The sequence below is a fragment of the Petromyzon marinus genome, chromosome 78 (assembly GCF_048934315.1).
Source record: "Petromyzon marinus isolate PM22_M1 ecotype Great Lakes invasive population chromosome 78, UKy_Petmar_22M1.pri1.0, whole genome shotgun sequence".
Classification (NCBI taxonomy): Eukaryota; Metazoa; Chordata; class Hyperoartia; order Petromyzontiformes; family Petromyzontidae; genus Petromyzon; species Petromyzon marinus.
In genome coordinates, this window is record NC_133744.1 from 3,743,120 (window position 1) to 3,770,732 (window position 27,613).

The 27,613-nt window shown below is 49.5% G+C and overlaps 1 protein-coding gene across 1 annotated transcript; it reads left to right on the forward strand.

Moving 5' to 3' along the window:
- The first annotated feature begins 7,219 nt into the window (after nucleotides 1-7,219).
- Nucleotides 7,220-26,813, forward strand: LOC116937996 (uncharacterized). Its single transcript, XM_076056875.1, has 4 exons — nucleotides 7,220-7,514; nucleotides 12,669-13,117; nucleotides 19,261-20,245; nucleotides 26,755-26,813. The coding sequence occupies exons 1-4, from the start codon at nucleotides 7,220-7,222 to the stop codon at nucleotides 26,811-26,813; spliced, it is 1,788 nt and encodes a 595-aa protein (XP_075912990.1).
- The last annotated feature ends 800 nt before the right edge of the window (nucleotides 26,814-27,613 follow it).

Below are 27,613 nucleotides of genomic sequence, written 5' to 3' on the forward strand. Positions count from 1 at the left end.
GTGTACAGCAGAGTCAATAAAAATCGTGTAATGCACCTGATGATGATTGCTGCTTTGTGTTGCAGTAGAAACGTCGTGAGAATTTAATTGTTTTATATTTTTATTATTTTATTGTTTTCCTTCTAACGCGGTGGTGACTTTACCCAAAGAACCAAGAATAATAATTTTATTGTTTTATATTTTTATTATTTTATTGTTTCCCTTCTAACGTGGTGGTGACTTTACCCAAAGAACCAAGAATATTAATTTTATTGTTTTATATTTTTATTATTTTATTGTTTCCCTTCTACGTGGTGGTGACTTTACCCAAAGAACCAAGAATAATAATTTTATTGTTTTATATTTTTATTATTTTATTGTTTCCCTTCTAACGTGGTGGTGACTTTACCCAAAGAACCAAGAATAATAATTTTATTGTTTTATATTTTTATTATTTTATTGTTTCCCTTCTAACGTGGTGGTGACTTTACCCAAAGAACCAAGAATAATAATTTTATTGTTTTATATTTTTATTATTTTATTGTTTCCCTTCTAACGTGGTGGTGACTTTACCCAAAGAACCAAGAATAATAATTTTATTGTTTTATATTTTTATTATTTTATTGTTTCCCTTCTAACGTGGTGGTGACTTTACCCAAAGAACCAAGAATAATAATTTTATTGTTTTATATTTTTATTATTTTATTGTTTCCCTTCTACGTGGTGGTGGTGACTTTACCCAAAGAACCAAGAATAATAATTTTATTGTTTTATATTTTTATTATTTTATTGTTTCCCTTCTAACGTGGTGGTGACTTTACCCAAAGAACCAAGAATAATAATTTTATTGTTTTATATTTTTATTATTTTATTGTTTCCCTTCTAACGTGGTGGTGACTTTACCGAAAGAACCAAGAATATGAATCCCTGCAGTCACGAAAGCTTTAAATAAATATATATATGTTTAAACATTATATTTTTTAGATATGGTAAGTTCCGGCTTGGGGGTTCTAATCGCCCACTCTCAACTCACATTCGGCTGTGATGGTCCAGGGTCCCCTTACGATGTGGGTCCCCCACATCCATCCTGGAGTCGTGTGGAGGCGTTCTTGCCATCATTACTTAGTAGGGTTCAGTTCATTTAAGGGTGTTATTAATAATAAAAAAAATATATAGCAGTTTTTTTAAAAAAAAAATCTTATTACTTATTATAGCTTCGTTTTGGTGATTTTTGAAAGCGTTTTGGTTTTGAGGCGTGTTCATTTGTTTGTAGCACGGAGTTGGCCCCTTAACTTTCATCTAAATAATCTCGTGGTTGTCATTGTTTCACTCGCAGTCCACTGGGGTGTTTGCACGAAGCGTTGAAATGAGGTGGTTTATTATTTAGTTTAGTTTTACACGATTTCTATTAACTCCTCATCACTCTGTCTGTTGTTGTTGCTGTTGTTGTTGTTGTGAGTCCTCAAAATCTTGTAACTCAAATTTAAAACCCCACTTACCAACTGTGGTATCGACTGCCAACTTGGTATACTTATGTCACGCTGATGACAATAACTATATTCTATAATTACAAATAAAAATATTTATGTTTAGTTTTACACGATTTCTATTAACTCCTCATCACTCTGTCTGTTGTTGTTGTTGTGAATCCTCAAATCTCGTAGCTCAAATTTAAAACCCCACTTACCAACTGTGGTCTCGGCTGCCAACTTGGTATACTTATGTCACGCTGATGACAATAACTATAAGCTACCATTAAAACATTTAAACGTATTTCTTTTTTAAGGAGGTCCTGGGTTTGATCTCAGACTAAAACTACGGCTTTTAATTATTTTATTTTATTATTACACGATTTGTATTAATTCACTCTGTCTGCTGTACACTCAGAAATTGTAATTCAAATTTAAAACCCCACTTCCCAACGTGCTATCGACTGAAAACTTATCATACTTATGTCACGCTGATGACAATAACTATATTCTATAATTACAAATAAAAATATTTATGTTTAGTTTTACACGATTTCTATTAACTCCTCATCACTCTGTCTGTTGTTGTTGTTGTGAATCCTCAAATCTCGTAGCTCAAATTTAAAACCCCACTTACCAACTGTGGTCTCGGCTGCCAACTTGGTATACTTATGTCACGCTGATGACAATAACTATGAGCTACCATTAAAACATTTTAAAGGATTTATTTTTTCAGGAGGTCCTGGGTTCGATCTCAGACTAAAACTACGGCTTTTAATTATTTTATTTTATTAATACGCGATTTTTATTAATTCACTCTGTCTGCTGTACACTCAGAAATTGTAACTCAAATTTAAAAACCCACTTCCCAACGTGCTATCGACTGCCAACTTGTTATACTTATGTCACGCTGATGACAATAACTATATTCTATAATTACAAATAAAAATATTTATGTTTAGTTTTACACGATTTCTATTAACTCCTCATCACTCTGTCTGTTGCTGTTGTTGTTGTGAATCCTCAAAATCTGGTAACTCAAATTTAAAACCCCACTTACCAACTGTGGTCTCGATTGCCGACTTGGTATACTTATGTCACGCTGATGACAATAACTATAAGCTACCATTAAAACATTTTTAAAAATGTTATTTTTTCAGGAGGTCGTGGGTTCGATCTCAGACTAAAACTACGGCTTTTAATTATTTTATTTTATTATTACACGATTTTTATTAATTCACTCTGTCTGCTGTACACTCAGAAATTTCACTCAAATTTAAAACCCCACTTACCCAACGTGCTATCGACTGAAAACTTGTTATACTTATGTCACGCTGATGACAATAACTATATTCTATCGTTACAAATTAAAAATAAGGTATACATTTGTAAACATTCACTAGTAATGATGGCAAGAACGCCTCCACACGACTCCAGGATGGATGTGGGGGACCCACATCGTAAGGGGACCCTGGACCATCACAGCCGAATGTGAGTTGAGAGTGGACGATTAGAACCCCCAAGCCGGAACTTAACACATCTAAAAAATATAATGTTTAAACACATAAATATTTTTATTTATAACGATAGAATATAGTTATTGTCATCAGCGTGACATAAGCATAACAAGTTTTCAGTCGATAGCACGTTGGGAAGTGGGGTTTTAAATTTGAGTTACAATTTCTGAGTGTACAGCAGACAGAGTGAATTAATAAAAATCGTGTAATAATATAATAAAATAAAATAATTAAAAGCCGTAGTTTTAGTCTGAGATCGAACCCAGGACCTACTGAAAAAATAAATACTTTAAAATGTTTTAATGGTAGCTTATAGTTATTGTCATCAGCGTGACATAAGTATACCAAGTCGGCAGTCGATACCACAGTTGGTAAGTGGGGTTTTAAATTTGAGTTACAAGATTTGAGGATTCACAACAACAACAGCAACAACAACAGACAGAGTGATGAGGAGTTAATAGAAATCGTGTAAAACTAAATAATTAAATAAACCACCTCATTTCAACGCTTCGTGCGAAAATCCCTTGAGACAATTTAGATTAAAGTTATCGGGCCAACTACGCGCTACAAGCACATAAACATTATTATTCCTGGTTCTTTCGGTAAAGTAACGTAGAAGGGAAATAATAAAATAATAAAACAATAAAACGTAATGTCATAATTGTTTATTTAATGATATTACGTTTTATTTTCATTATATTTTTTATTTTATTGTTTCCCTTCTAACGTGGTGGTGACTTTACCCAAAGAACCAAGAATAATAATTTTATTGTTTTATATTTTTATTATTTTATTGTTTCCCTTCTACGTGGTGGTGACTTTACCCAAAGAACCAAGAATAATAATTTTATTGTTTTATATTTTTATTATTTTATTGTTTCCCTTCTAACGTGGTGGTGACTTTACCCAAAGAACCAAGAATATAATTTTATTGTTTTATATTTTTATTATTTTATTGTTTCCCTTCTAAGTGGTGGTGGTGACTTTACCTAAAGAACCAAGAATAATAATTTTATTGTTTTATATGTTTATTATTTTATTGTTTCCCTTCTACGTGGTGGTGACTTTACCTAAAGAACCAAGAATAATAATTTTATTGTTTTATATTTTTATTATTTTATTGTTTCCCTTCTACGTGGTGGTGACTTTACCCAAAGAACCAAGAATAATAATTTTATCGTTTTATATTTTTATTATTTTATTGTTTCCCTTCTACGTGGTGGTGACTTTATCCAAAGAACCAAGAATAATAATTTTATTGTTTTATATTTTTATTATTTTATTGTTTCCCTTCTAACGTGTTGGTGACTTTACCCAAAGAACCAAGAATAATAATTTTATTGTTTTACAATAATTTTATTGTTTTATATTTTTATTATTTTATTGTTTCCCTTCTACGTGGTGGTGACTTTACCCAAAGAGCCAAGAATAATAATTTTATTGTTTTATATTTTTATTATTTTATTGTTTCCCTTCTACGTGGTGGTGACTTTAACCAAAGAACCAAGAATAATAATTTTATTGTTTTATATTTTTATTATTTTATTGTTTCCCTTCTACGTGGTGGTGACTTCACCCAAAGAGCCAAGAATAATAATGTTATTGTTTTATATTTTTATTATTTTATTGTTTCCCTTCTACGTGGTGGTGACTTTACCCAAAGAACCAAGAATAATAATTTTATTGTTTTATATTTTTATTATTTTATTGTTTCCCTTCTAACGTGGTGGTGACTTTACCCAAAGAACCAAGAATAATAATTTTATTGTTTTATATTTTTATTATTTTATTGTTTCCCTTCTAACGTGGTGGTGACTTTACCCAAAGAACCAAGAATAATAATTTTATTGTTTTATATTTTTATTATTTTATTGTTTCCCTTCTACGTGGTGGTGGTGACTTTACCCAAAGAACCAAGAATAATAATTTTATTGTTTTATATTTTTATTATTTTATTGTTTCCCTTCTACGTGGTGGTGACTTTACCCAAAGAACCAAGAATAATAATTTTATTGTTTTATATTTTTATTATTTTATTGTTTCTCTTCTAACGTGGTGGTGACTTTACCCAAAGAACCAAGAATAATAATTTTATTGTTTTATATTTTTATTATTTTATTGTTTCCCTTCTAACGTGGTGGTGACTTTACCCAAAGAACCAAGAATAATAATTTTATTGTTTTATATTTTTATTATTTTATTGTTTCCCTTCTACGTGGTGGTGGTGACTTTACCCAAAGAACCAAGAATAATAATTTTATTGTTTTATATTTTTATTATTTTATTGTTTCCCTTCTACGTGGTGGTGGTGACTTTACCCAAAGAACCAAGAATAATAATTTTATTGTTTTATATTTTTATTATTTTATTGTTTCCCTTCTAACGTGGTGGTGACTTTACCCAAAGAACCAAGAATAATAATTTTATTGTTTTATATTTTTATTATTTTATTGTTTCCCTTCTAACGTGGTGGTGACTTTACCCAAAGAACCAAGAATAATAATTTTATTGTTTTATATTTTTATTATTTTATTGTTTCCCTTCTAACGTGGTGGTGACTTTACCCAAAAAACCAAGAATAATAATTTTATTGTTTTATATTTTTATTATTTTATTGTTTCCCTTCTACGTGGTGGTGGTGACTTTACCCAAAGAACCAAGAATAATAATTTTATTGTTTTATATTTTTATTATTTTATTGTTTCCCTTCTAACGTGGTGGTGACTTTACCGAAAGAACTTAGAATATTAATTTTATTGTTTTATATTTTTATTATTTTATTGTTTCCCTTCTAACGTGGTGGTGACTTTACCGAAAGAACCAAGAATAATAATTTTATTGTTTTATATTTTCATTATTTTATTGTTTCCCTTCTACGTGGTGGTGGTGACTTTAACCAAAGAACCAAGAATAATAATTTTATTGTTTTATATTTTTATTATTTTATTGTTTCCCTTCTAACGTGGTGGTGACTTTACCGAAAGAACCAAGAATAATAATTTTATTGTTTTATATTTTCATTATTTTATTGTTTCCCTTCTACGTGGTGGTGGTGACTTTAACCAAAGAACCAAGAATAATAATGTATTTATTTGTAATTATAGACTATAGTATTGTCATCAGCGTGACGTAAGCATAACAAGTTTGGGAAGTGGGATGACGTCACACCCAATCAGCCCCTCACCAACTCATTAACAAAGTTAACTTTAAACTAATTAACAGCGGAAGCTGCTGATGACGTTAACTTTAAATATTGTGTAGTGTTTAGTGTAGTGTATAGTGTAGTGTGTAGTGTTTAGTAGTGTATAGTGTAGTGTATAGTGTAGTGTGTAGTGTAGTGTATAGTAGTGTATAGTGTAGTAGTGTATAGTGTAGTGTATAGTGTAGTGCATAGTGTAGTGTATAGTGTAGTAGTGTATAGTGTAGTGTATAGTGTAGTAGTGTACAATGTAGTGTATAGTGTAGTGTATAGTGTAGTGTATAGTGTAGTGTATAGTGTAGTAGTGTATAGTGTAGTGTATAGTGTAGTGTATAGTAGTGTAGTGTATAGTAGTGTAGTGTATAGTGTAGTGTATAATGTAGTGTGTAGTGTAGTGTATAGTGTATATTGTAGTGTATAGTGTAGTGTACAATGTAGTGTACAATGTAGTGTATAGTGTAGTGTACAATGTAGTGTACAATGTAGTGTATAGTGTATAAGTGTATAGTGTAGTAGTGTACAATGTAGTGTACAATGTAGTGTACAGTGTATAGCATAATTCTGTCTAGCACGAACTTAACGATCCAAAATGGCCGTTGCGGGCTGGTCTGGCTGACCAAAACGCTCCAAATCGCGCCCAGCACCCGACCAACTCCGACGTCTCTGACCTGAACCCAATCTCTCCGCGTCTCTCCCACCCCTCGCACCCCCCCACTACCCCCCCCCTCCCCCACCCCCCCCCCCCCCCACAACAGCAGGCGAAGAACCGACGGACGGATTCCTTCCACCTCTCTTCCCCCGCGCCAATTCCCAGGGCCCTCGACACCCAGCCACACTCCGGCCGACTCTTCCTCCGTGCGCAAAAAAATCTCGGGAGGCCCGTCAAAAATCCCAACCCGTCGCCCGTCATCGTAAGAGTGGGGGGGTGGAGGGAGGGAGGGAGGGAGGGACCCCCCCCCCCCCTCGCCCTCCTCCCCCCCCACCCCCCCCCAGCCCAGGATTTGTTGCCGTTTGCCGGTTTTCGTTTTTCCCGCCCGCCCCGCCGTTTGGCAAAAATGACTGCCGAAAACGACCCCGAGATCGCCCCCTCGAGACGGCGGCTAGGCGAGGCCGAGGATGCGCCCCGACGTCGCCCACCGGGCCTCGAAACCGGCGCCGCCGGATTGCGGGGCCCGGCGGTGCCCTGCAAGCGCGAGGAGCCGGACGACGATGAGGAGGAGGAGGAGGAGGAGGAGGAGGAGGTGCCGGAGGCCCGCGGGGCGGTGGACGCCGAGGACGCTGAGTCGCGTGGCGACGTGAAGCCCCCGCGTGAGGCCGTGATGATGATGATGATGGTGGCCGTGCCCAAGGGTAGACTGGTGGCGGCCGGAGACGTCTGCGGCAGGGCATCGCCGCCTCAGCCGCCTCAGCCGCCTCAGCCGCCTCAGCCGCCTCAACCGCCTCAGCCGCCTCAGCAAGACTTCGTGTCCGCCTTGAGCGCTATCAGCAGCAGCAGCAGCGGCGGCGGCGGCGGTGGCGACCATCATCAGCATCATCAGCAGCATCATCAGCAGCATCAGCATCAGCAATTGCACCATCATCAACAACAGCAACATCATCAGCTGCAGCAGAATAAATGTGGGCATCACCTTCATCAACTCCACCAACTCCATCATCATCATCAGCAGCAGCAGCAGCAGCTCCATCAGCACCTTCAGAGCATGGATCTGGATCAACATCAACATCATCATCATCATCAGCAGCTGCAGCTGCAGCTGCAGGAGGTCGATCAGGACGAGGACAATGAACTTGAGATTCATCAGCAGCATCATCATCATCAGCAGCATCAGCAGCATCATCAGCAGCATCAGCAGCATCATCAGCTGCTGGGTCTTCACTCGGGGGTGACAGGTGAGTGATGATGCTGATGTTGTCGAACATGCTGATGATGGTGATGATGGTGATGATGATGTTGATGATGATGATGTTGATGATGATGATGGTGATGATGATGTTGATGATGATGTTGATGATGATGTTGTCGAACATGCTGATGATGGTGATGATCTTGATGATAATGCTGATGATGGTGATGATGTTGATGATGTTGATGATGATGTTAATGATGTTGATGATGATGTTGAAGATGATGATGATGATGTTGTCGATAATGCTGATGATGTTGCTGCTGATAATGTTGGTGATGCTGAGGATGCTGCTGCTGATGATGCTGATGATGTTAATGATGTTGATGATGATGATGCTGATTCCAGAACCATGCAGCATTCCATGAAAGTTGTGAGTGTCTCAGTGAGTGAGTGTGTTAGTGTTTGAGTGTATGAGTGAGTGAGTGTATGAGTGAGTGTATGAGTGAGTGTATGAGTGAGTGAGTGTATGAGTGAGTGAGTGTGTGAGTGAGTGTATGAGTGAGCCAGGAGATTGAATCTCTACCCTCGAGGCTCCTCCAGAAATAACGAAAAGCCACTTCGTGTGGCCACGTGGAATGTTCGAACGCTCACTGCGGAGGAGAGGCTGCAACTCCTCTGTCGGGAGCTGGAACGGTACCGCCTGGATCGCTGTGGCATTCAGGAGGTCCGGTGGACCGGCTCTGGCTCCTGCCACCATTAGGGGTGGACAGTCCTCTACTCGGGGCAGCAGACTGCCAAACAACAGGGTGTGGCTCTTCTTATGAACAAAAGAATGAAGGGGGCGTGGGAGCGTGGCGGTGAGGTGTGGGAAGCTGTAAGCCCCAGGCTACTTTGGGCTCGCCTTCCCATCAACCGGAGGCGAGGAGTGGTGATCGTGGTTACTTATGCCCCCACCGAAGACGAACATCCGTGGAGGGATGCAGGCAAAGCCGATGAGTCAGATTCCTTCTATGACCTCCTGTCACAGGTGCTGGCTAAAGTGGCCCCTCGGGATAGAGTCATCATGTTGGGTGACTTCAATGCCCGAGTTGGTCATGATGCTGGTACCTGGTCTGGAGTGATTGGAAGGCATGGGCCAGATCAGCTCAATAACAACGGTAGGAGGCTGCTAGATTTTTGTGCAGCCCATGGGCTTGTAGTTATCAACACGCTGTTCCGGCATCGGCACATCCACATACCATCATGGATGCATGCCGTGTCCAAGCAAGAACATCTGCTGGACTACATAGTGACGGAACAGCGGATGCGGGCCCAGGTCCTTGACACCAGGACCTACCGTGGAGCTAATCTGCCCAATGACTATCGACTTGTCATCTGTAAGATGTGCCTGCCATTCTTCCACTCCGGTGGTGGGTTTACACCGAGGACCCCATTCAACCCCTTAGTGGCCTGGTCTCAGTTAGCTGATGGAAGTTGCAAGTGAGAATTTAATCATCGCTTGCAGCTGGGGTTGGCATCGTCCCCCACTCCTTCTGATGTCGAAGTGAAATGGGCGAGGTTTAGGACTGTGGCTCATGCAGCTTTTGCTGAGCATTTCTGTGAGGTCCTGGGGGAGGGGACATCCCTCAGCCTGGATAACATCGTGGGTCAAAGTAAGGATGACCCTGCTGAGGCTGCGGTGCCTCAAATATTGGAAGAAGTCACCCCCTGTGAGTGGCTGGCTGAGGTGCCATCTGTTGAGGAAGTACTGAAGGCGATCCGGAGTCTGAGATCAGGAAAGGCAGCGGGCAGAGATGATCTCCCAAGCGAAATGCTGAGGGAGGGTGGCGTTTGTGCACAGACTGCCCTATATGACATCATTAACAACAGTCTGGACCACTGGACGGGTTCTGCAGGATTGGAAGGATGCCCTGGTGGTCCCCCTCTTTAAGAAGGAGGACCACCTCTTTAAGAAGGGGGACCGCACAGACTGTAACAACTACAGGGACATCTCACTCCTCAGTGTGCCGGGAAAGGTCCTGGCAAGGATTATTCAACATCGCCTTTCCAGGCACGCTGAGGAGAGGCTTGCGGAGCCCCAATGCGGTTTCAGGAAAGGGCGGTCCTGCACAGATGCCATGTTTTCTGTCCGTCTGCTACAGCAGAGGTGTAGTGAATTCCAACAAGACCTACAACTCTGCTTTATTGACCTGGTCAAGGCCTATAATACCATCAGTAGGCCTGGGCTCTGGGTTGTTCTTCGTGCTTTTGGAGTCCCTGACCCTCTGCTCACGATCATCAAGGACCTTCATGATGGTGAGCAGGCCCGGGTAAAACTGTGTGGCCGGGAGTCAGAGCCATTCCCTGTACACCTCGGGGTGCCACAGGGATGTCCTCTGGTTCCCACATTATTTAACATCTATTTTGACCACGTAATTCGTGAATTAGCTGTACCAGAGGAATTTCCATCTGGTACAGATACAATGGGAGGCTGATCGATGCCCAGGTGCGGTCAAGGGATGGCTCCCTATTGCTAAACCATGTTAGGTATGTCAATTATCTGGTATTTGCTGCTCACTCAACGGAGGAGTTAGAGGCGCACCTGCCTGGGTATTTTGTACCATCGGACACTCCATCCCCACAACTCCCAATTGGTGATAGGGCAGTTGTGGAGAGAGTGGAGAGTTTCCCATACCTGGGCAGTGTGCTTATGACTGGCTCCAGTTTAACAGCAGAGGTCTCACTCCGAATCAGTCGAGCGGCAATATCTTCTCATCGGTTGCGTAACGCTGTGTGGAAGCTACCTGGTCTGTCGCTCCGCACTAAGCTTCAGGTCTTCTCGGCCACGGTCATTCCCTCCCTTCTCTACGCTTGCGAAACGTGGACCCCCCGAATGGAACATCTTCGCCGGTTAGAAACATTTAGACTGGCCTGCCTACGATCCATCCTGGGTTTCACCAGGCTGGATTGTGTGAGGAGCTCACAGATCCTTGAAAGATCTGGGCAAGGACCCATCGGTGAGCTCTTCCGGCAGGCAAGGCTGCGATGGCTGGGTCATGCAGCCCGCATGCCCAGCCACCGCATGACTAAACAGCTTTTGTTCGGCCGGATCGAGGGGGCAAAACGGGCGTGGCACGGGCAAGAGAAGAGATGGAGTGACGTGGTACAGGAGGACGTGGAGCTGAGTGGACTTGCCGATGACCGATACCAGCGGTGTCAAGATCGGCCTCTGTGGAGGAGGCTCGTGAAGGATGCTACTGGGCAGTTGGAGGCAGTCGCCCTCCAACAACAACGGAGGGCGGAGGAGCGACGCTCACAACAGCGAGCGGAGCGCCGGGTGGCTAAAGCACAGCAGGTTGGCACAGTAGGGGGCACATGTGGTGCATCAGCCAGTCATCTCAGTCAGTCGACCCGTGGCATCTGCTGGGTCTGCCCCGTGACCTCCTGCCAGCGGGCGTTCGACACTTCACGTGGCCTCAAGGTGCACCTGGCCTGGCACAAGTGTCGTGGTGACGTCACCGCCACTTAGTGGCGAATGGCGGTTGTTGGTGTTGTGTCTGTGTGTGTGTCTGTCCCCACGTGTACCAGAATCTCCATCCACCTCCTCCATCTCGTCCGCGCTTGGCCTGGCGTGTGTATCATCATCATCAGCATCATCAGCATCATCAGCAGCAGCATCATCATCATCAGCAGCAGCAGCATCGTCAACAGCTCCGGGTGAGGAAATGAGTTGGTGGTGATGCTGGTGATTGGGTGGGTTAATGGGTGGGTGGGTAGGTGAGTGGGTGGGTGGGTTAGTGGGTGGGTTAGTGAGTGGTTGAGTGAGTGGGTGAGTGAGTGGGTGAGCAGGTGAGTGAGTAGGTGAGTGAGTAGGTGAGTGAGTAGGTGAGTGAGTAGGTAAATGGGTGGGTAGGTGAGTGGGTGGGTGGGTAGGTGAGTGGTTGAGTGAGTGGGTGAGTGGTTGAGTAGGTGAGTGAGTAGGTGAGTGAGTAGGTGAATGGGTGGGTGGGTAGGTGAGTGGGTGGGTGGGTAAGTGGGTGGATGGGTGAGTGGGTGGGTGGGTAAGTGGGTGGATGGGTGAGTGGGTGGGTAGGTGAATGGGTGGGTGGGTTAGTGAGTGGGTGAGTGAGTGGGTGAGTGAGTGGTTGAGTAGGTGAGTGAGTAGGTGAGTGGGTGGGTAGGTGAGTGAGTGGGTGGGTTAGTGAGTGGTTGAGTGAGTGGGTGAGTGAGTGGGTGAGTGAGTGGTTGAGTAGGTGAGTGGGTGGGTGAGTGAGTGGGTGAGTGAGTGGTTGAGTAGGTGAGTCAGTAGGTGAGTGAGTGAGTGGTTGAGTAGGTGAGCGAGTAGGTGAGTGAGTGGGTGTGTGAGTGATTAAACAACCTGTGAATATTCCATGGAACTAGCAAGAGGTGATGGTGGTGTTGGTGGTGTTGTTGGTGGTGTTGTTGGTGGTAGTGTTGTTGGTGGTGTTGTTGCTGGTGGTGGTGGTGGTGTTGTTGGTGGTGTTGTTGGTGGTAGTGTTGTTGGTGGTGTTGTTGGTGGTGGTGGTGGTGGAGGTGTTGCTGGCGGCGTTGCCGCCGCCGCTGCTGTTGCTGCCGGCTGTGTGATCGTTTCACCAATTTCCCGCCGCCGAATAAACTCGCCACCCTCCCCAAACACCTCCCGCTCCACCCCGTCCAGGTCCCAGCTCCTCCACAACCACCGGCACCACCACCGGCACCACCACCGCCCCGGGCCTCATCGCCCCCTCCTCCACATCCACATCCACCTCCTCCGCCACCACCACCACCACCACCGGGGGCGGCCGTCGCCGCAAGCGCCCGGTCCAGCGGGGAAAGCCGCCGTACTCGTACATCGCGCTCATCGCCATGTCCATCGCCAACTCGGCGGAGCGTAGGCTCACCCTGGGCGGGATCTACCGTTTCATCACGGAAAGGTTCCCCTTCTACCGCGACAACCCCAAGAAGTGGCAGAACTCCATCAGGCACAACCTGACGCTCAACGACTGTTTCGTAAAGGTGGCCCGGGAGCCCGGAAGGCCCGGCAAGGGGAACTACTGGACCCTGGATCCGGCCGCCGAGGACATGTTTGACAACGGGTCGTTCCTGCGGCGGAGGAAGAGGTTCAAGGTGCGTGGGGGTGGTGTGGGTGGGGTGGGTGGGGTTGGTGGGTTGGTGGGTGGGTGGGTTGGTGAGTGGGTGGATGGGTGGGTGGGTGGGTTTGATGGGGTTGGTGGATGGGTGAGTGGGTGAGTGGGTGGGTGAGTGGGTGGGTGAGTGGGTGAGAGGGTGGGTGAGTGGGTGAGTGAGTTGGTTGGTTGGTGAGTGGGTTGGGTGGGTGGGTGGGTGAGTGGGTGAGTGGGTTGGGTGGGTGGGTGAGTGGGTGAGTGGGTGAGTAAGTGAGTGGGTGGATGGGTGAGTGGGTGAGTGGATAGGTGAGTGGGTGGGTGGGTGGGTGAGTGGGTGAGTGAGTGAGTGGGTGAGTGAGTTGGTTGGTTGATGAGTGGGTTGGGTGGGTGGGTGGATGAGTGAGTGGGTGAGTGGGTGAGTGAGTGAGTGGGTGAGTGGATGAGTGAGGGGGTGAGTGGGTTGGTGAGTGGGTGAGTTGGTGAGTGGGTGGGTTGGTGAGTGGGTGGATGGGTGGGTGGGTGGTTGGGTGAGTGGGTTTGGTGGGGTTGGTGGGAGGGTGGGTTGGTGGGTGAGTGGGTGGGTGAGTTCTTTGGTTGGTAAGTGGGTTGGGTGGGTGGGTGGGTGAGTGGGTAAGTGGGTGGGTGAGTGAGTTGGTGAGTGGATGAGTGAGGGGGTGAGTGAGTGAGTGAGTGGGTGGGTGGGAGGGTGAGTGAGTGAGTGGGTGGGTGAGTGGGTGGGTGGGTGATTTGGTGAGAGAGTGGGTGGGTGAGTGGGTGGGTGGGTGAGTGGGTGGGTGGGTGAGTGAGTGGGTGAGTGAGTGGGTGAGTGGGTGGGTGGGTGGGTGAGTGGGTGGGTGAGTGGGTGGGTGGGTGGGTGAGTGGGTGGGTGGGCGAGTGAGTGGGTGAGTGGGTGAGTGGGTGGATGAGTTGGTGAGTAGGTGAGTGAGTGAGTGAGTGGGTGAGTGAGTGAGTGAGTGGGTGAGTGAGTGAGTGGGTGGGTGTGTGAGTGAGTGGGTGGGTGGGTGGGTGAGTGAGTGAGTGAGTGGGTGGGTGGGTGAGTGAGTGAGTGGGTGGATGGGTGGATGAGTGAGTGGGTGGGTGAGTGAGTGGGTGAGTGTGTGGGTGGTTAAGTGGGTGAATGGGTGGGCGGGTTGGTGGATGATTGGATGACTGGATGAGTGGGTGAGTGCGTCGATGAGTAAGTGAGTGGATGATTGAGCGAGTAGATGAACGTGTGAGTGGGTGAATGGGTGAATGAGTGGATGGGTGAGTGAGTGGGTGAGTGAATGAGTGAGTGGATGAATGTGTGGGTGGGTGAGTGAGTGGTTGGGTGATTGAGTAGGTGGGTTGGTGAGTGGTCAGTGGGTGAGTGAGTGAGTGGGTGGGTGGTGGTGTGAGTGCGGTGTGGAAGTGTCCGGCAAAACCAACCCCCTACCTCCTCGCTGGTGCCTGAAGGCAGCGCTGTGGTGGGCGGTGCCGTTTGGTGGGGGAGGAGCCAATTCCTGGCTCCTCCCCTCATGGCGTCTGTGACCACCACAGGGGCTAAACGGGGGCTCTGGACGGGTTCGAGGGGCTGGTAACCCCTCCACCTTCAATTAATTACCACTAAACCACGAGTTAAACTGAAATATGTTAACTAATAAGCTTGTGCCGGAGGCCCCGGGGGGCCAGGCGTCTGTGACGTCTCCTGGCCAAACCCCAATTGGCGGAGCCAGGAGATTGAATCTCTACCCTCGGGGCTCCTCCAGAAACAACGAAAAGCCACTTCGTGTGGCCACGTGGAATGTTCGAACGCTCACTGCGGAGGAGAGGCTGCCACTCCTCTGTCGGGAGCTGGACCGGTACCGCCTGGATCTCTGTGGCATTCAGGATGTCCGGTGGACCGGCTCTGGCTCCTGCCACCATGAGGGTTGGACAGTCCTCTACTCGGGGCAGGAGACTGCCAAACAACAGGGTGTGGGTCTTCTTTTGAACAAAAGAATGAAGGGGGCGTGGGAGCGTGGTGGTGAGGTGTGGGAAGTTGTAAGCCCCAGGCTAATTTGGGCTCGCCTTCACATCGACCGGAGGCGAGGAGTGGTGGTCGTGGTTACTTATGCCCCCACCGAAGACGAACATCCGTGGAGGGATGCGGGCAAAGCTGATGAGTCAGATGCCTTCTATGACCTCCTGTCACAGGTGCTGGCTAAAGTGGCCCCTCGGGATAGAGTCATCATGTTGGGTGACTTCAATGCCCGAGTTGGTCATGATGCTGGCACCTGGTCTGGAGTAATTGGAAGGCATGGGCCAGATCAGCTCAATAACAACGGTAGGAGGCTGCTAGATTTTAGTGCAGCCCATGGGCTTGTAATTACCAACACGCTGTTCCAGCATTGGCGCATCCACACAACATCATGGATGCATGCCGGGTATAAGCAAGGACATATGCTGGACTACATAGTGAAGGACCAGCGGATGCGAGCCCATGTCCTTGACACCAGGACCTACCGTGGAGCTGATCTGCCTTCTGACCATCGACTTGTCATCTGTAAGATGCACCTGCCATTCTTCCACTCCGTTGGTGGGCTTACACCTAGGACCCCATTCCAACCCCTTAGTGGCCTGGTCTTGGTTAGCTGATGGAAGTTGCATGCGAGAATTTAATCATCGCTTTCGGCTGGGGTTGGCATCGTCCCCCACTCCTCCTGATGTCGAGGGTAAATGGGCGAGGTTTAGGACTTTGGCTCATGCAGCTTCAATGGCTGCTTTGGGTACGCGGTCCAGACCTCCCCAGATACCCTGGCTGACAGAGGAGGTGTTCAGGCTGGCTGAGAAAAAGCGACAGGCCCACTGTCATCGGCTACAGCATCCCACGTCAGAGAATGAGGAGGCTTACCGCAGCCTTCGCTCGGAGGTTTGGAGAGCTGTGATGTGTGGTGGTCGCGGATTATTGAGGAGATGGAATCTGCCTCAGTGGCCCGCGATCACAAATCTCTATTTAATTCCATCAAAAAAGTAACCTGCAGCGACACACCTATTAGCATCGTTAGGGGAAAAAACGGCGATCCAATCTTCAACCCCCAGGAACAGGTTTGCTGATTTGCTGAGCATTTCTGTAAGGTCCTGTGGGATGGGAAATCCCTCAGCCTGGAAAATGGGGCAAAGTGGGGATGACCTTGCTGAGGCTGCGGTGCCTCAAATATTGTGAGTGGCTGGCTGAGGTGCCATCTGTTGAAGAAGTACTGAAGGCGATCCGGAGTCTGAGTTCAGGAAAGGCACCGGGCAGAGATGATCTCCCAAGCGAAATGCTGAGGGAGGGTGGCGTTTGTGCACAGACTGTCCTATATGACATCATTACAACGGTCTGGACCACTGGACGGGTTCCGCAGGATTGGAAGGATGCCCTGGCGGTCCCCCTCTTTAGGAAGGCGGACCGCACAGACTGTAACAACTACAGGGGCATCTCACTCCTTAGTATTCCGGGAAAGGTCCCGGCAAGGATTATTCAACATTGCCTTGTCAGGCACGCTGAGGAGAGGCTTTCGGAGCCCCAATGCGGTTTCAGGAAAGGGCGGTCCTGTACGGATGGCATATTTTCTGTCCGTCTGCTACAGCAGAGGTGTAGGGAATTCCAATCAGACCTACATCTCTGCTTTATTGACCTGGCCAAGGCCTATGCTACCATCAGTAGGCCTGGGCTCTGGGTTGTTCTTCGTGCTTTCGAATTCCCTGACCTTCTGCTCATAGATAATTAAGGACCTTCATAATGGTGGGTAAAGCTACTTGGCCGGGAGTTGGAGCCATTCCCTGTTCACCTTGGGGTGCGACAGGGATGTCCTCTGGCTCCCACATTATTTAACATCTATTTTGACCACGTAGTTCGTGAAGCCTTCGATGGCTGTACCGGGGGAATCTCCATCTGGTACAGATATAATGGGAGGCTGATCGATGCCCGGGTGCGGTCAAGAGATGGCTCCCTATTGCTCAACCACGTTATGTATGCTGATGATCTGGTAATTGCTGTTCACTCAGAGGAGTAGTTGGAGACGCTGCTGCTGAACCTGGAGCTTGCCACTAAGAGGTGGGGCCTTACCATCAGCCCCACCAAAACTAAGCACCTGCCTGGGTATTTTGTACCATCGGACACTCCACCCCCACAACTCCCAATCGGTGATGGGGCTGTTGTGGAGAGAGTGGAGAGTTTCCCATACCTGGGCAGTGTGCTCATAAGCGGCAATATCTTTTCATTGGTTGCGTAACGCTGTGTGGAAGCTACCTGGTCTGTCGCTCCGCACTAAGCTTCAGGTCTTCTCGGCCACGGTCATTCCCTCCCTTCTCTACATTTGCAAAACGTTGACCCCCCAAACGGAGCATCTTCACCGGTTAGAAACATTTAGGCATAGGCCTGCCTACAATCCATCCTGTGTTTAACCAGGCTGGATTGTGTGAGGAGCTCACAAATCCTTGAAAGATCTGGACAAAGTCTCATCGGTGAGCTCTTCCGGCAGGCAAGGCTGCGTTGGCTGGGTCATGTGGCCCGCATGCCCAGCCACCGCATGCCGAAACAGCTTTTGTTCCGCCGGATCGAGGGGGCTAAACGGGCGTCGGCACGGGCTAGAGAAGAGATGGAGTGATGTGGTACAGGAGGACGTGGAGCTGAGTGGACTTGCCGATGACTGGTACCAGCGGTGTCAAGATCGGCCTCTGTGGAGTAGGCTCGTGAAGGACGCTACTGGGCAGTTGGAGGCAGGCGCCCTCCAACAACAACGGAGGGCGGAGGAGCGACGCTCAGAACAACGAGCGGAGCGCCGAGTGGCTAAAGCACAGCAGCTTGGCACAGTAGGGGGCACAGGTGGTGCATCAGCCACTCATCTCAGTCAGTCCACCCGTGGCACCTGCTGGGTCTGCCCTGTGACCTCCTGCCAGGGGGCGTTCGACACTTCACGTGGCCTCAACGTGCACATGGCCTGGCACAAGCGTCGTGGTGGTGACGTCAACGCTGCTTAGCGGTGGATAGCGGTTGTTGCTGTTGTTGTGGTGTGGGTGGTGTTGGTGGTGGTGGTATTGGTGGGTGGTGTGGGTTGGGTGGGATTGGTGGGTGGCTGAATGGGTGGGTGGTTTTGGTGTGGATTTGGTTGTGGGTGGGTGGGTGGTGGTGTGGCTCATTGTGTGTCTATATCTCTGTCTCTCTATCTCTCTGTCTCTCTATCTCTCTGTCTCTCTGTTTATCTCTCTGTCTATCTCTCTGTCTATCTCTCTGTCTATCTCTCTGTCTCTCTATCTCTCTTTCTCTCTATCTCCCTGTCTCTCTATCTCTCTGTCTCTCTATCTCTCTGTCTCTCTGTCTATCTCTCTGTCTATCTCTCTGTCTATCTCTCTCTCTATCTCTCTGTCTCTCTATCTCTCTGTCTCTCTATCTCTCTCTCCGTCTATCTCTCTGTCTCTCTGTCTCTCTCTGTCTATCTCTCTGTCTCTCTATCTCTCTGTTTCTGTCTCTCTATCTCTCTCTGTCTATCTCTCTGTCTCTCTATCCCTCTCTGTCTATCTCTCTGTCTCTCTATCTCTCTCTGTCTATATCTCTGTCTCTCTCTCTGTCTATCTCTCTGTCTCTCTATTTCTCTCTGTCTATCTCCCTGTCTCTCTATCTCTCTGTCTCTCTATCTCTCTGTCTCTGTCTATCTCTCTCTATCTCTCTGTCTCTCTCTGTCTATCTCTCTGTCTCTCTATCTCTCTCTCTCTGTCTCTCTGTCTCTGTCTCTCTATCTCTCTCTGTCTATCTCTCTGTCTGTCTCTCTGTCTCTGTCTATATCTCTGTCTCTCTATCTCTCTCTGTCTATCTCTCTGTCTCTCTATCTCTCTGTCTATCTCTCTATCTCTCTGTCTATCTCTCTGTCTCTCTATCTCTCTCTCTGCCTCTCTATCTCTCTGTCTCTGTCTCTCTCTCAATCTCTCTCCATCTCTCTCCATCTATCTCCCTCTCTGTGTCTATCTCTCTGTCTCTCTATCTCCCTGTCTCTCTATCTCTCTCTGTCTATCTCTCTGTCTCTCTCTCTCTCCATCTCTCTCCATCTCTCTCCATCCATCTCCCTCTCTATCTCCCCACCACCACCACCAACGACCACCCACCAACCACCACCACCAACCACCACCACCGCCGCCACCACCCAGCGCTGCGATGTGACCACCTACCCAGGCTTCCTCCACGACTCCAGTGCCTTCACACCCGCTCAGCTCGGCCGCCCGCTCTACCCGCACCACCTCTACGCCTCCTCTTCCTCCTCGTCATCCTCCATCGCCGCCGCCGCCGCCATCTCCTCCTCCACCTCCTCGTCCATCGCCGCCGCCGCTTCCTCGTCCCCATCATCGTCGTCCATCGCCCCCGGGCCTCACCACCAGCCGGGCCCTCTCGGGGTCGCGACCTCGGCCTACGGCGGTGTCGCTGTAGTCGGCGGTGGGCTCCTTCATCCGCCGGTCCTGGCCCACCACCACCACCACCACCAACACCACCAACATCATCTGTCTCATCATCTGCATCTGCCTCATCATCATCATCACCATCAGCACCACCAGCACCAGCAGCAGCAGCAACAACAACAACAGCAGCAGCAGCAGCAACAACACCATCAGCTCGCTCACCACCAGCACCACCAGCAACAACAACTTCAACAACAGCAACACCACCAACAACACCACCAACACCACCACCACCATCTAGCATCTCACCATGCTCAGCAGCAACAGCAACAGCAGCAGCAGCAGCTGCAGTTGCAGCTGCACCATCATCAGCATCAGCAGCAGCAGCATCAGCTGCAACAACATCAGCAGCATCATCAGCAGCAGCATCATCAGCAGCAGCATCCGGCTGTAATGATGCATCACTACCCGCGGGCGTTCAGCATCGACAGCCTCATCCTGCAGCAGGAGCAGCAGCAGCAGAATGATCATCATCAGCATCATCATCAGCATCATCAGCATCATCATCAGCTGCTGCTGTCTCCGCCGGTAGACAGCTGTTCACCGCAGGGAGCTGGCAACAGTAGCGGCAGCAGCAGCAGCAGCATCACCCCTGAGATCTTGGCCACCATGAACGTCGCCGGTGGTGGAGGAGGTGGAGTTGGAGTTGGTGGAGGTGGTGGAGGAGGTGGTGGTGGAGGTGGAGTTGGAGTTGGTGGAGGTGGTGGAGGTGGAGTTGGAGGTGGTGGTGGTGGTGGTGGAGGTGGAGGAGGTGGTGGTGGAGGTGGAGTTGGAGGAGGTGGTGGAGGTGGAGTTGGAGTTGGAGGAGGTAGTGGTGGAGTTGGAGTTGGAGCAGGTGGTGGAGGTGGAGTTGGAGGAGGTGGTGGAGGTGGAGTTGGAGTTGGAGGAGGTGGTGGTGGAGTTGGAGTTGGAGCAGGTGGTGGAGGTGGAGTTGGAGGAGGTGGTGGAGGTGGGAATTGGAGTTGGAGGAGGTAGTGGAGGAGGTGGTGGAGGTGGAGTTGGAGTTGGAGGAGGTGGAGGAGGTGGTGGAGGAGGTGGAGGAGGAGGTGGAGTTGGAGGAGGAGGTGGTGGAGGAGGTGGAGTTGGTGGCATCGGAGGCGATGAAATCGTCGCCATCGGCCGCCTGGGCATTGGCCTCCTGGGCATGGGCGGCTTGGGCTCAGCCTACACCGGCGGGGCTCCGCCTGTCGCTTACCACCCTCACCACCACCTGCACCACCACCTGCACCACCACCACCCTCACCACCACCCTCACCACCACCACGCTCACCACCACGGTGCCGGTGGAGACGAAGACGATGCTGCACGGGCTAGCCCGGCCGCATCGTCTGTGGGGCCTCTGGGGGGGGCGGGGCCTCTGGGCGGGGCGGGGCCTCTGGGCGGGGCGGGGCCTCTGGGCGGGGCGGGGCCTCTGGGCGGGGCGGGGCCTCTGGGCGGGGCGGGGCCTCTGGGCGGGGCGGGGGCCTCTGGGGGGGGCGGGGCCTCTGGGCGGGGCGGGGCCTCTGGGATACTCCGCCGTGGGGGTCGACCGGTTCGTGCCGCCCATGTGAATAGGGGTGGGGGGTGGGGGTAGGGGTAGGGGTTGGGGGTAGGGGTAAAGGGGTAGGGGTAGGGGGGTAGGGGTAGGGGTTTGGGGTAGGCGTAGGGGGTAGGGGTTGTGGGTAGGGGGTTGGGGGTAGGGGTAGGGGTTTGGGGTAGGAGTTTGGGGGTAGGGGTTGGGGGTAGGGGTTGGGGGTAGGGGTTGGAGGTAGGGTAGGGGGTAGGGGTTGGGGGTAGGGGTTTGGGGTAGGGGTTGGGGGTAGGGGTTGGGGGTAGGGGTTGTGGGTAGGGGTTGGGGGTAGGGGTAGGGGTTTGGGGTAGGGGTTGGGGGTAGGGGTAGGGGGGTAGGGGTTGGGGGTAGGGGTTGTGGGTAGGGGTAGGGGTTTTGGGGTAGGGGTTGGGGGTAGGGGTTGGGGGTAGGGGTAGGGGGTAGGGCTAGGGGGTAGGGGTTGGGGGTTAGGGTTGTGGGTAGGGGTTGGGGGTAGGGGTTTGGGGTAGGGGTTGGGGGTAGGGGTAGGGGGGTAGGGGTTGGGGGTAGGGTTGTGGGTAGGGGTTGGGGGTAGGGGTTGGGGGTAGGGGTTGGGGGTAGGCGTTGAGGGTAGGGGTTGGGGGTAGGGGTAGTGGTTGGGGGTAGGGTTGTGGGTAGGGGTTGGGGGAAGGGGTTGGGGGTAGGGGTTTGGGGTAGGGTTGGGGGTTCGGGGTTGGGGGGTAGGTGGTAGGGGTTTGGGGGGTAGGGGGTAGGGGTTGGGGTAGGGGGTTGTGGGTAGGGGTAGGGGTTTTGGGGTAAAGGTTTTGGGGTAGGGGTTTTGGGGTAGGTGTTAGGGTTGGGGGTAGGGGTTGGGTTTTGGGGTAGGGGTTGGGGGTTCGGGTTGGGGGGGGTAGGTGGTAGGGGTTTGGGGGGGTTGGGGGTAGGGGTTTTGGGGTAGGGGTTTGGGGTTAGGGTTGGGGGTAGGGGTTGGGGGTAAGGGGGTAGGGGTTGTGGGTAGGGGTTTGGGGGTAGGGGTTGTGGGTAGGGGTTGTGGGTAGGGGTTGGGGGTAGGGGTTTGGGGTAGGGGGGTAGGGGTTGGGTTTTGGGGTAGGGGTTGGGGGTTCGGGTTGGGGGGGGTAGGTGGTAGGGGTTTGGGGGGGTTGGGGGTAGGGGTTTTGGGGTAGGGGTTTGGGGTTAGGGTTGGGGGTAGGGGTTGGGGGTAAGGGGGTAGGGGTTGTGGGTAGGGGTTGGGGGTAGGGGTTGTGGGTAGGGGTTGTGGGTAGGGGTTGGGGGTAGGGGTTTGGGGTAGGGGGTTCGGGGTAGGGGGGTAGGTGGTAGGGGTTTGGGGATAGGGGGTAGGGGTTGGGGGGTAGGGGTTGTGGGTAGGGGTTTTGGGGTAGGGGTTGGGGTTTGGGGGTAGGGGTTGTGGGTAGGGGTTGGGGGTAGGGGTTGTGGGTAGGGGTTGTGGGTAGGGGTTGTGGGTAGGGGTTGAGGGTAGGGGTTGTGGGTAGGGGTTGTGGGTAGGGGTTGTGGGTAGGGATTGAGGGTAGAGGTTTGGGGTAGGGGTTGTGGGGTAGGGGTTGTGGGTAGGGGTTGGGGGTAGGGGTTGTGGGGTAGGGGTTGTGGGTAGGGGTTGTGGGTAGGGGTTGAGGGTAGGGGTTGGGGGTAGGGGTTGTGGGTAGTGGTTGTGGGTAGGGGTTGAGGGTAGGGGTTGTTGGTAGGGGTTGTGGGTAGGGGTTGTGGGTAGGGGTTGTGGGTAGGGGTTGGGGGTAGGGGTTGAGGGTAAGGGTTGTGGATAGGGGTTGTTGGTAGGGGTTGTGGGTAGGGGTTGTGGGTAGGGGTTGTGGGTAGGGTTGGGGGTAGGGGTTGGGGGTTGGGGTAGGGGTTGTGGTTAGGGTTGGGGGTAGGGGTTGGGGGTAGGGGTTGAGGGTAGGGGTTGTGGGTAGGGGTTGGGGGTAGGGGTTGTGGGTAGGGGTTTGGGGGGTAGGGGGTAGGGGTTGTGGGTAGGGGTTGTGGGTAGGGGTTGGGGGTAGGGGTTGAGGGTAGGGGTTGTGGATAGGGGTTGTTGGTAGGGGTTGTGGGTAGGGGTTGTGGGTAGGGTTGGGGGTAGGGGGTTGGGGGTTGGGGTAGGGGGGTTGTGGGGTAGGGGTGGGGTAGGGGTTGGGGTAGGGGGGGTTGAGGGTAGGGTGTGGGGTAGGGGTTGGGGGTAGGGTGTGGGGTAGTTAGGGTAGGGGTTTGGGTGATAGGGGTTTGGGGGTAGGGGGTAAGGGTTGGAGTAGGGGTTGTGGGTATGGGGTAGGGGTTGGGGTAGGGTTTAGGTTAGGGTGGGGGGGTAGGGTTGAGGGTAGGGTTGGGGGTGGGGTTTAGCGTTTGGGTTCTGACTTACGGACGTAGAGCGGCGTGGCCTTGGCCGTAGTGGCGTGGCTGGGCTAGGGCGGGCGCGAGAGGGCGGGGCGTTGATGGGGGGCGGTCTCCGTGGGAGAGGGGGGCATGGGGGGCGGACAGAAGAATCGATTAACAGCAGGAGGTCACGTGACTGCTGTGCCAGGCAAGGTGCACGAGGTGGAGGTGGTCACGTGACAAACCCAGCAGGTGCCATGGGTTGCACTGCTGTGCCAGGCTAGGTGCATGAGGTGGAGGTCACGTGACAGACCCAGCAGGTGCCATGGGTTGCACTGCTGTGCCAGGCTAGGTGCATGAGGTGGTGGTCACGTGACAGACCCAGCAGGTGCCATGGGTTGCACTGCTGTGCCAGGCTAGGTGCACGAGGAGGTGGTCACGTGACAGTCCCAGCAGGTGTCATGGGTTGACTGCTGTGCCAGGCTAGGTGCACGAGGAGGTGGTCACGTGACAGACCCAGCAGGTGCCACGGGTCGACTGACTGAGATGACTGGCTGATGCACCACCTGTGCCCCCTACCGTGTCAACCTGCTGTGCTTTAGCCACCCGGCGCTCAGCTCGTTGTTGTGAGCGTCGCTCCTCCGCCCTTCGTTGTAGTTGGAGGGCGACTGCCTCCAACTGCCCAGTAGCGTCCTCAGCGTGCACCTAGCCTGGCACTGCCCATTGGCAGCATCCTTCACGAGCCTTCTCCACAGAGGCCGATCTTGACACCGCTGGTACCGGTTATTGGCAAGTCCACTCAGCTCCACGTCCTCCTGTACCACGTCACTCCATCTCTTCTCTAGCCCGTGTCACTCACCCACTCACTCACCCACTCACTCACTTATACACTCACACACTCACTCATACACTCACTCACTCATACACTCACTCATCACTCACTCACTCATACACTCACTCACTCATACACTCACTCACTCATACACTCACTCATCACTCACTCACCTACTCACTCATTACTCACTCACACACTCACACATACACTCACTCACTGATACACTCTCTCACACACTCACTCATACTCACTCACACACTCACTCATACACTCACTCCCTCACACGCTCACTCACTCACACACTCACACATTCACTCACACACTCACTCACTCAACCACTCACACACTCACTCACTTATACACTCACTCACACACTCACACATACACTCACACATACACTCACTCATACACTCACTCACTCAAACACTCACACACACACTCACTCACACACACACTCACTCACACACTCACTCACTTACACACTCACACATACACTCATACACACTCACTCACACACTCATACACACTCACTCATACACTCATACACACTCACACACTCACTCATACAAAAAGGCAAATATCCCCCGTATAGCCTTAACAGACTGTTGGGGCAAGTGCTGTTAGCGAGCGCCTATAAAGGCCGGGGTGGGTGGCCAGCACCACTCCCGGCCGCCTTTGTCTCTCCCCCAGTGTTAGCGATGTTCAATACACAGCACTGCTGCAACAGGTAAACTCATTTGAGGCTGAGTCGACCTAGCGGAGGCCCAGGACTGGTTCAGATCATCGTCGCCGGTGGAGTTGGCCATGAGTGGGAATCTAATCCAGGTCGCCGGGTTCTTAGCGCAGCGTAGCGCTAACCACGACACTACCGCTCCCCACGACACGACTATACTACATTATACACTATACCAGCACCACACACTACAATATACACTACAATATACACTATACTACACTATACACTACACTATACAGTACACTACAATATACACTATACACTACCACTATACACTACTCTAGACTATATTAAACACTACACTATACACTACACACTACACTATACACTACACTACTATACACTACACTACTATACACTACACTATACACTACACTACTATACACTACACTACTACACTATACACTACACTACTATACACTACACTATACACTACACTACTATACACTACACTACTACACACTACACTACTATACACTACACCACTACACTACTACACACTACACTATACACTACACTACTATTCACTACACACTACACTATACACTACACTACTATACCCTACACTATACACTACACTACTACACACTACACTACACTATACACTACACTATACACTACACTACTACACACTACACTATACACTACACTATACACTACATTATATACTACACTACACTACTACACACTACACTATACGTTCCTATACACTACACTATACACTACACTATACACTACACTATATACTACACTACACTACTACACACTACACTATACACTACTACACACTACACTACTACACACTACACTATACACTACACTATATACTACACTACACTACTACACACTACACTATACACTACTACACACTACACTACTACACACTACACACTGCTACACACTACACTACTACACACTACACTACTACACACTACACTACTATACACCACACTATACACTACACTATACACTACACTACTACACACTACACTATACACTACACACTACACTACTTCACACTACACTACACTATATACTACACTACACTACTACACACTACACTATACACTATACTACTACACACTACACTACACACTACACTATACACTACACTACTACACACTACTACACACCACACTACTACACACTACACTACTACACACTACACTACTATACACTACACTATACACTACTACACACTACACTACTACACACTACACCACTACACACTACACCACTACACTACTACACACTACACTATACACGACTACACACTACACTACTACACACTACACTATACACTACACTACTACACACTACACTACTACACACTACACTATACACGACTACACACTACACTACTACACACTACACTACTACACACTACACTATACACTACACTACTACACACTACACTACTACACACTAATACACTACACTACTACACACTACACTACTACACACTACACTACAGACAACACTATACACTACTATACACTACACTACTATACACTACACACTACACTACTATACACTACACTATACACTACTACACACTACACTATACACTACACTACTACACACTACTACACACTACACTACTACACACTACACTATAATTGTAAAAGTGGCGGTGGGTACTCTACTCTACCTCCCGGGTGAGCTCCCCCTCACCTTGGTGGGGGGTGGCTAGGCAAGGGTGGGGGGTCGAGGCAGGAAGTTGTAGGCCCTTACAGAGGCCCGGTCCTGGGCCCGGGTCTGCCCACTTAGGAGCTGGCTCCTGGGCGAGCCTCAGCAGGCAACGGGGGCAGGAGGCACCTCGGGCCTAGTCCGTTCCTGGGCCTGCCTTGAGGCGGGACTAGAACCAACATCCATTTATCACGCAACGGCAGTAAGCAGCAGCAGAATTATATTATTGGTCCTTTCGGTAAAGTCACCACGTTAGAAGGGAAACAATAAAATAAAAAAAAACAATCAAAATTTCACCGCAGAATTGTTTCGCTCCCTGGTCCCGGGTCTGGTTGTCTGCCCACTTAGGAGCGGGCTCCTGGGCGAGACTCAGCAGGCAACGCGGCAGGAGGCACCTCGGGCCTAGTGCGGTCCTGGGCCTTCCTTGTGTGGGTCCTAGGACCAACGTCCATTATAATCCACGAAAGAAGTTAACTTTGTTCGGGTTAGATGGCATTGAATATTAATGGTTGTGTCCTTGCTAAAGGGTTATCATTTATGTTGGCGTTAATACCACGCCAAGGTTATGAAATGTACGTGTTGTGTCTTTCATACTGTGTTGTGATATACTACACTACAATACACTACACTATACACTACTATACACTACACTATACACTACTATACACTACACTATACACTACACTATACACTACTATACACTACACTACTATACACTACACTATACACTACACTATTATACACTACACTATACACTACTATAAACTACACTATACACTACACACTACTACACTATACACTACACTATACACTACACACTATACACTACACTATACACTACACTATACACTACTACACTATGCACTACACTATACACTACACACTACACTATACACTACACTATACACTACTACACTATACACTACTACACTATACACTA

What these genes read in the sequence shown, in the direction of transcription:
- LOC116937996 (XM_076056875.1), top strand. Translation starts at nt 7,220, where the DNA reads ATGACTGCCGAAAACGACCCCGAGATCGCCCCCTCGAGACGGCGGCTA. An exon ending in GATGGTGGCCGTGCCCAAGG is followed by an intron (nt 7,515 to 12,668) that starts GTAGACTGGTGG and finishes CACCCCGTCCAG; the next exon opens with GTCCCAGCTCCTCCACAACC. An exon ending in TGGAGGAGGTGGTGGTGGAG is followed by an intron (nt 20,246 to 26,754) that starts GTGGAGTTGGAG and finishes CTGCCCACTTAG; the next exon opens with GAGCTGGCTCCTGGGCGAGC.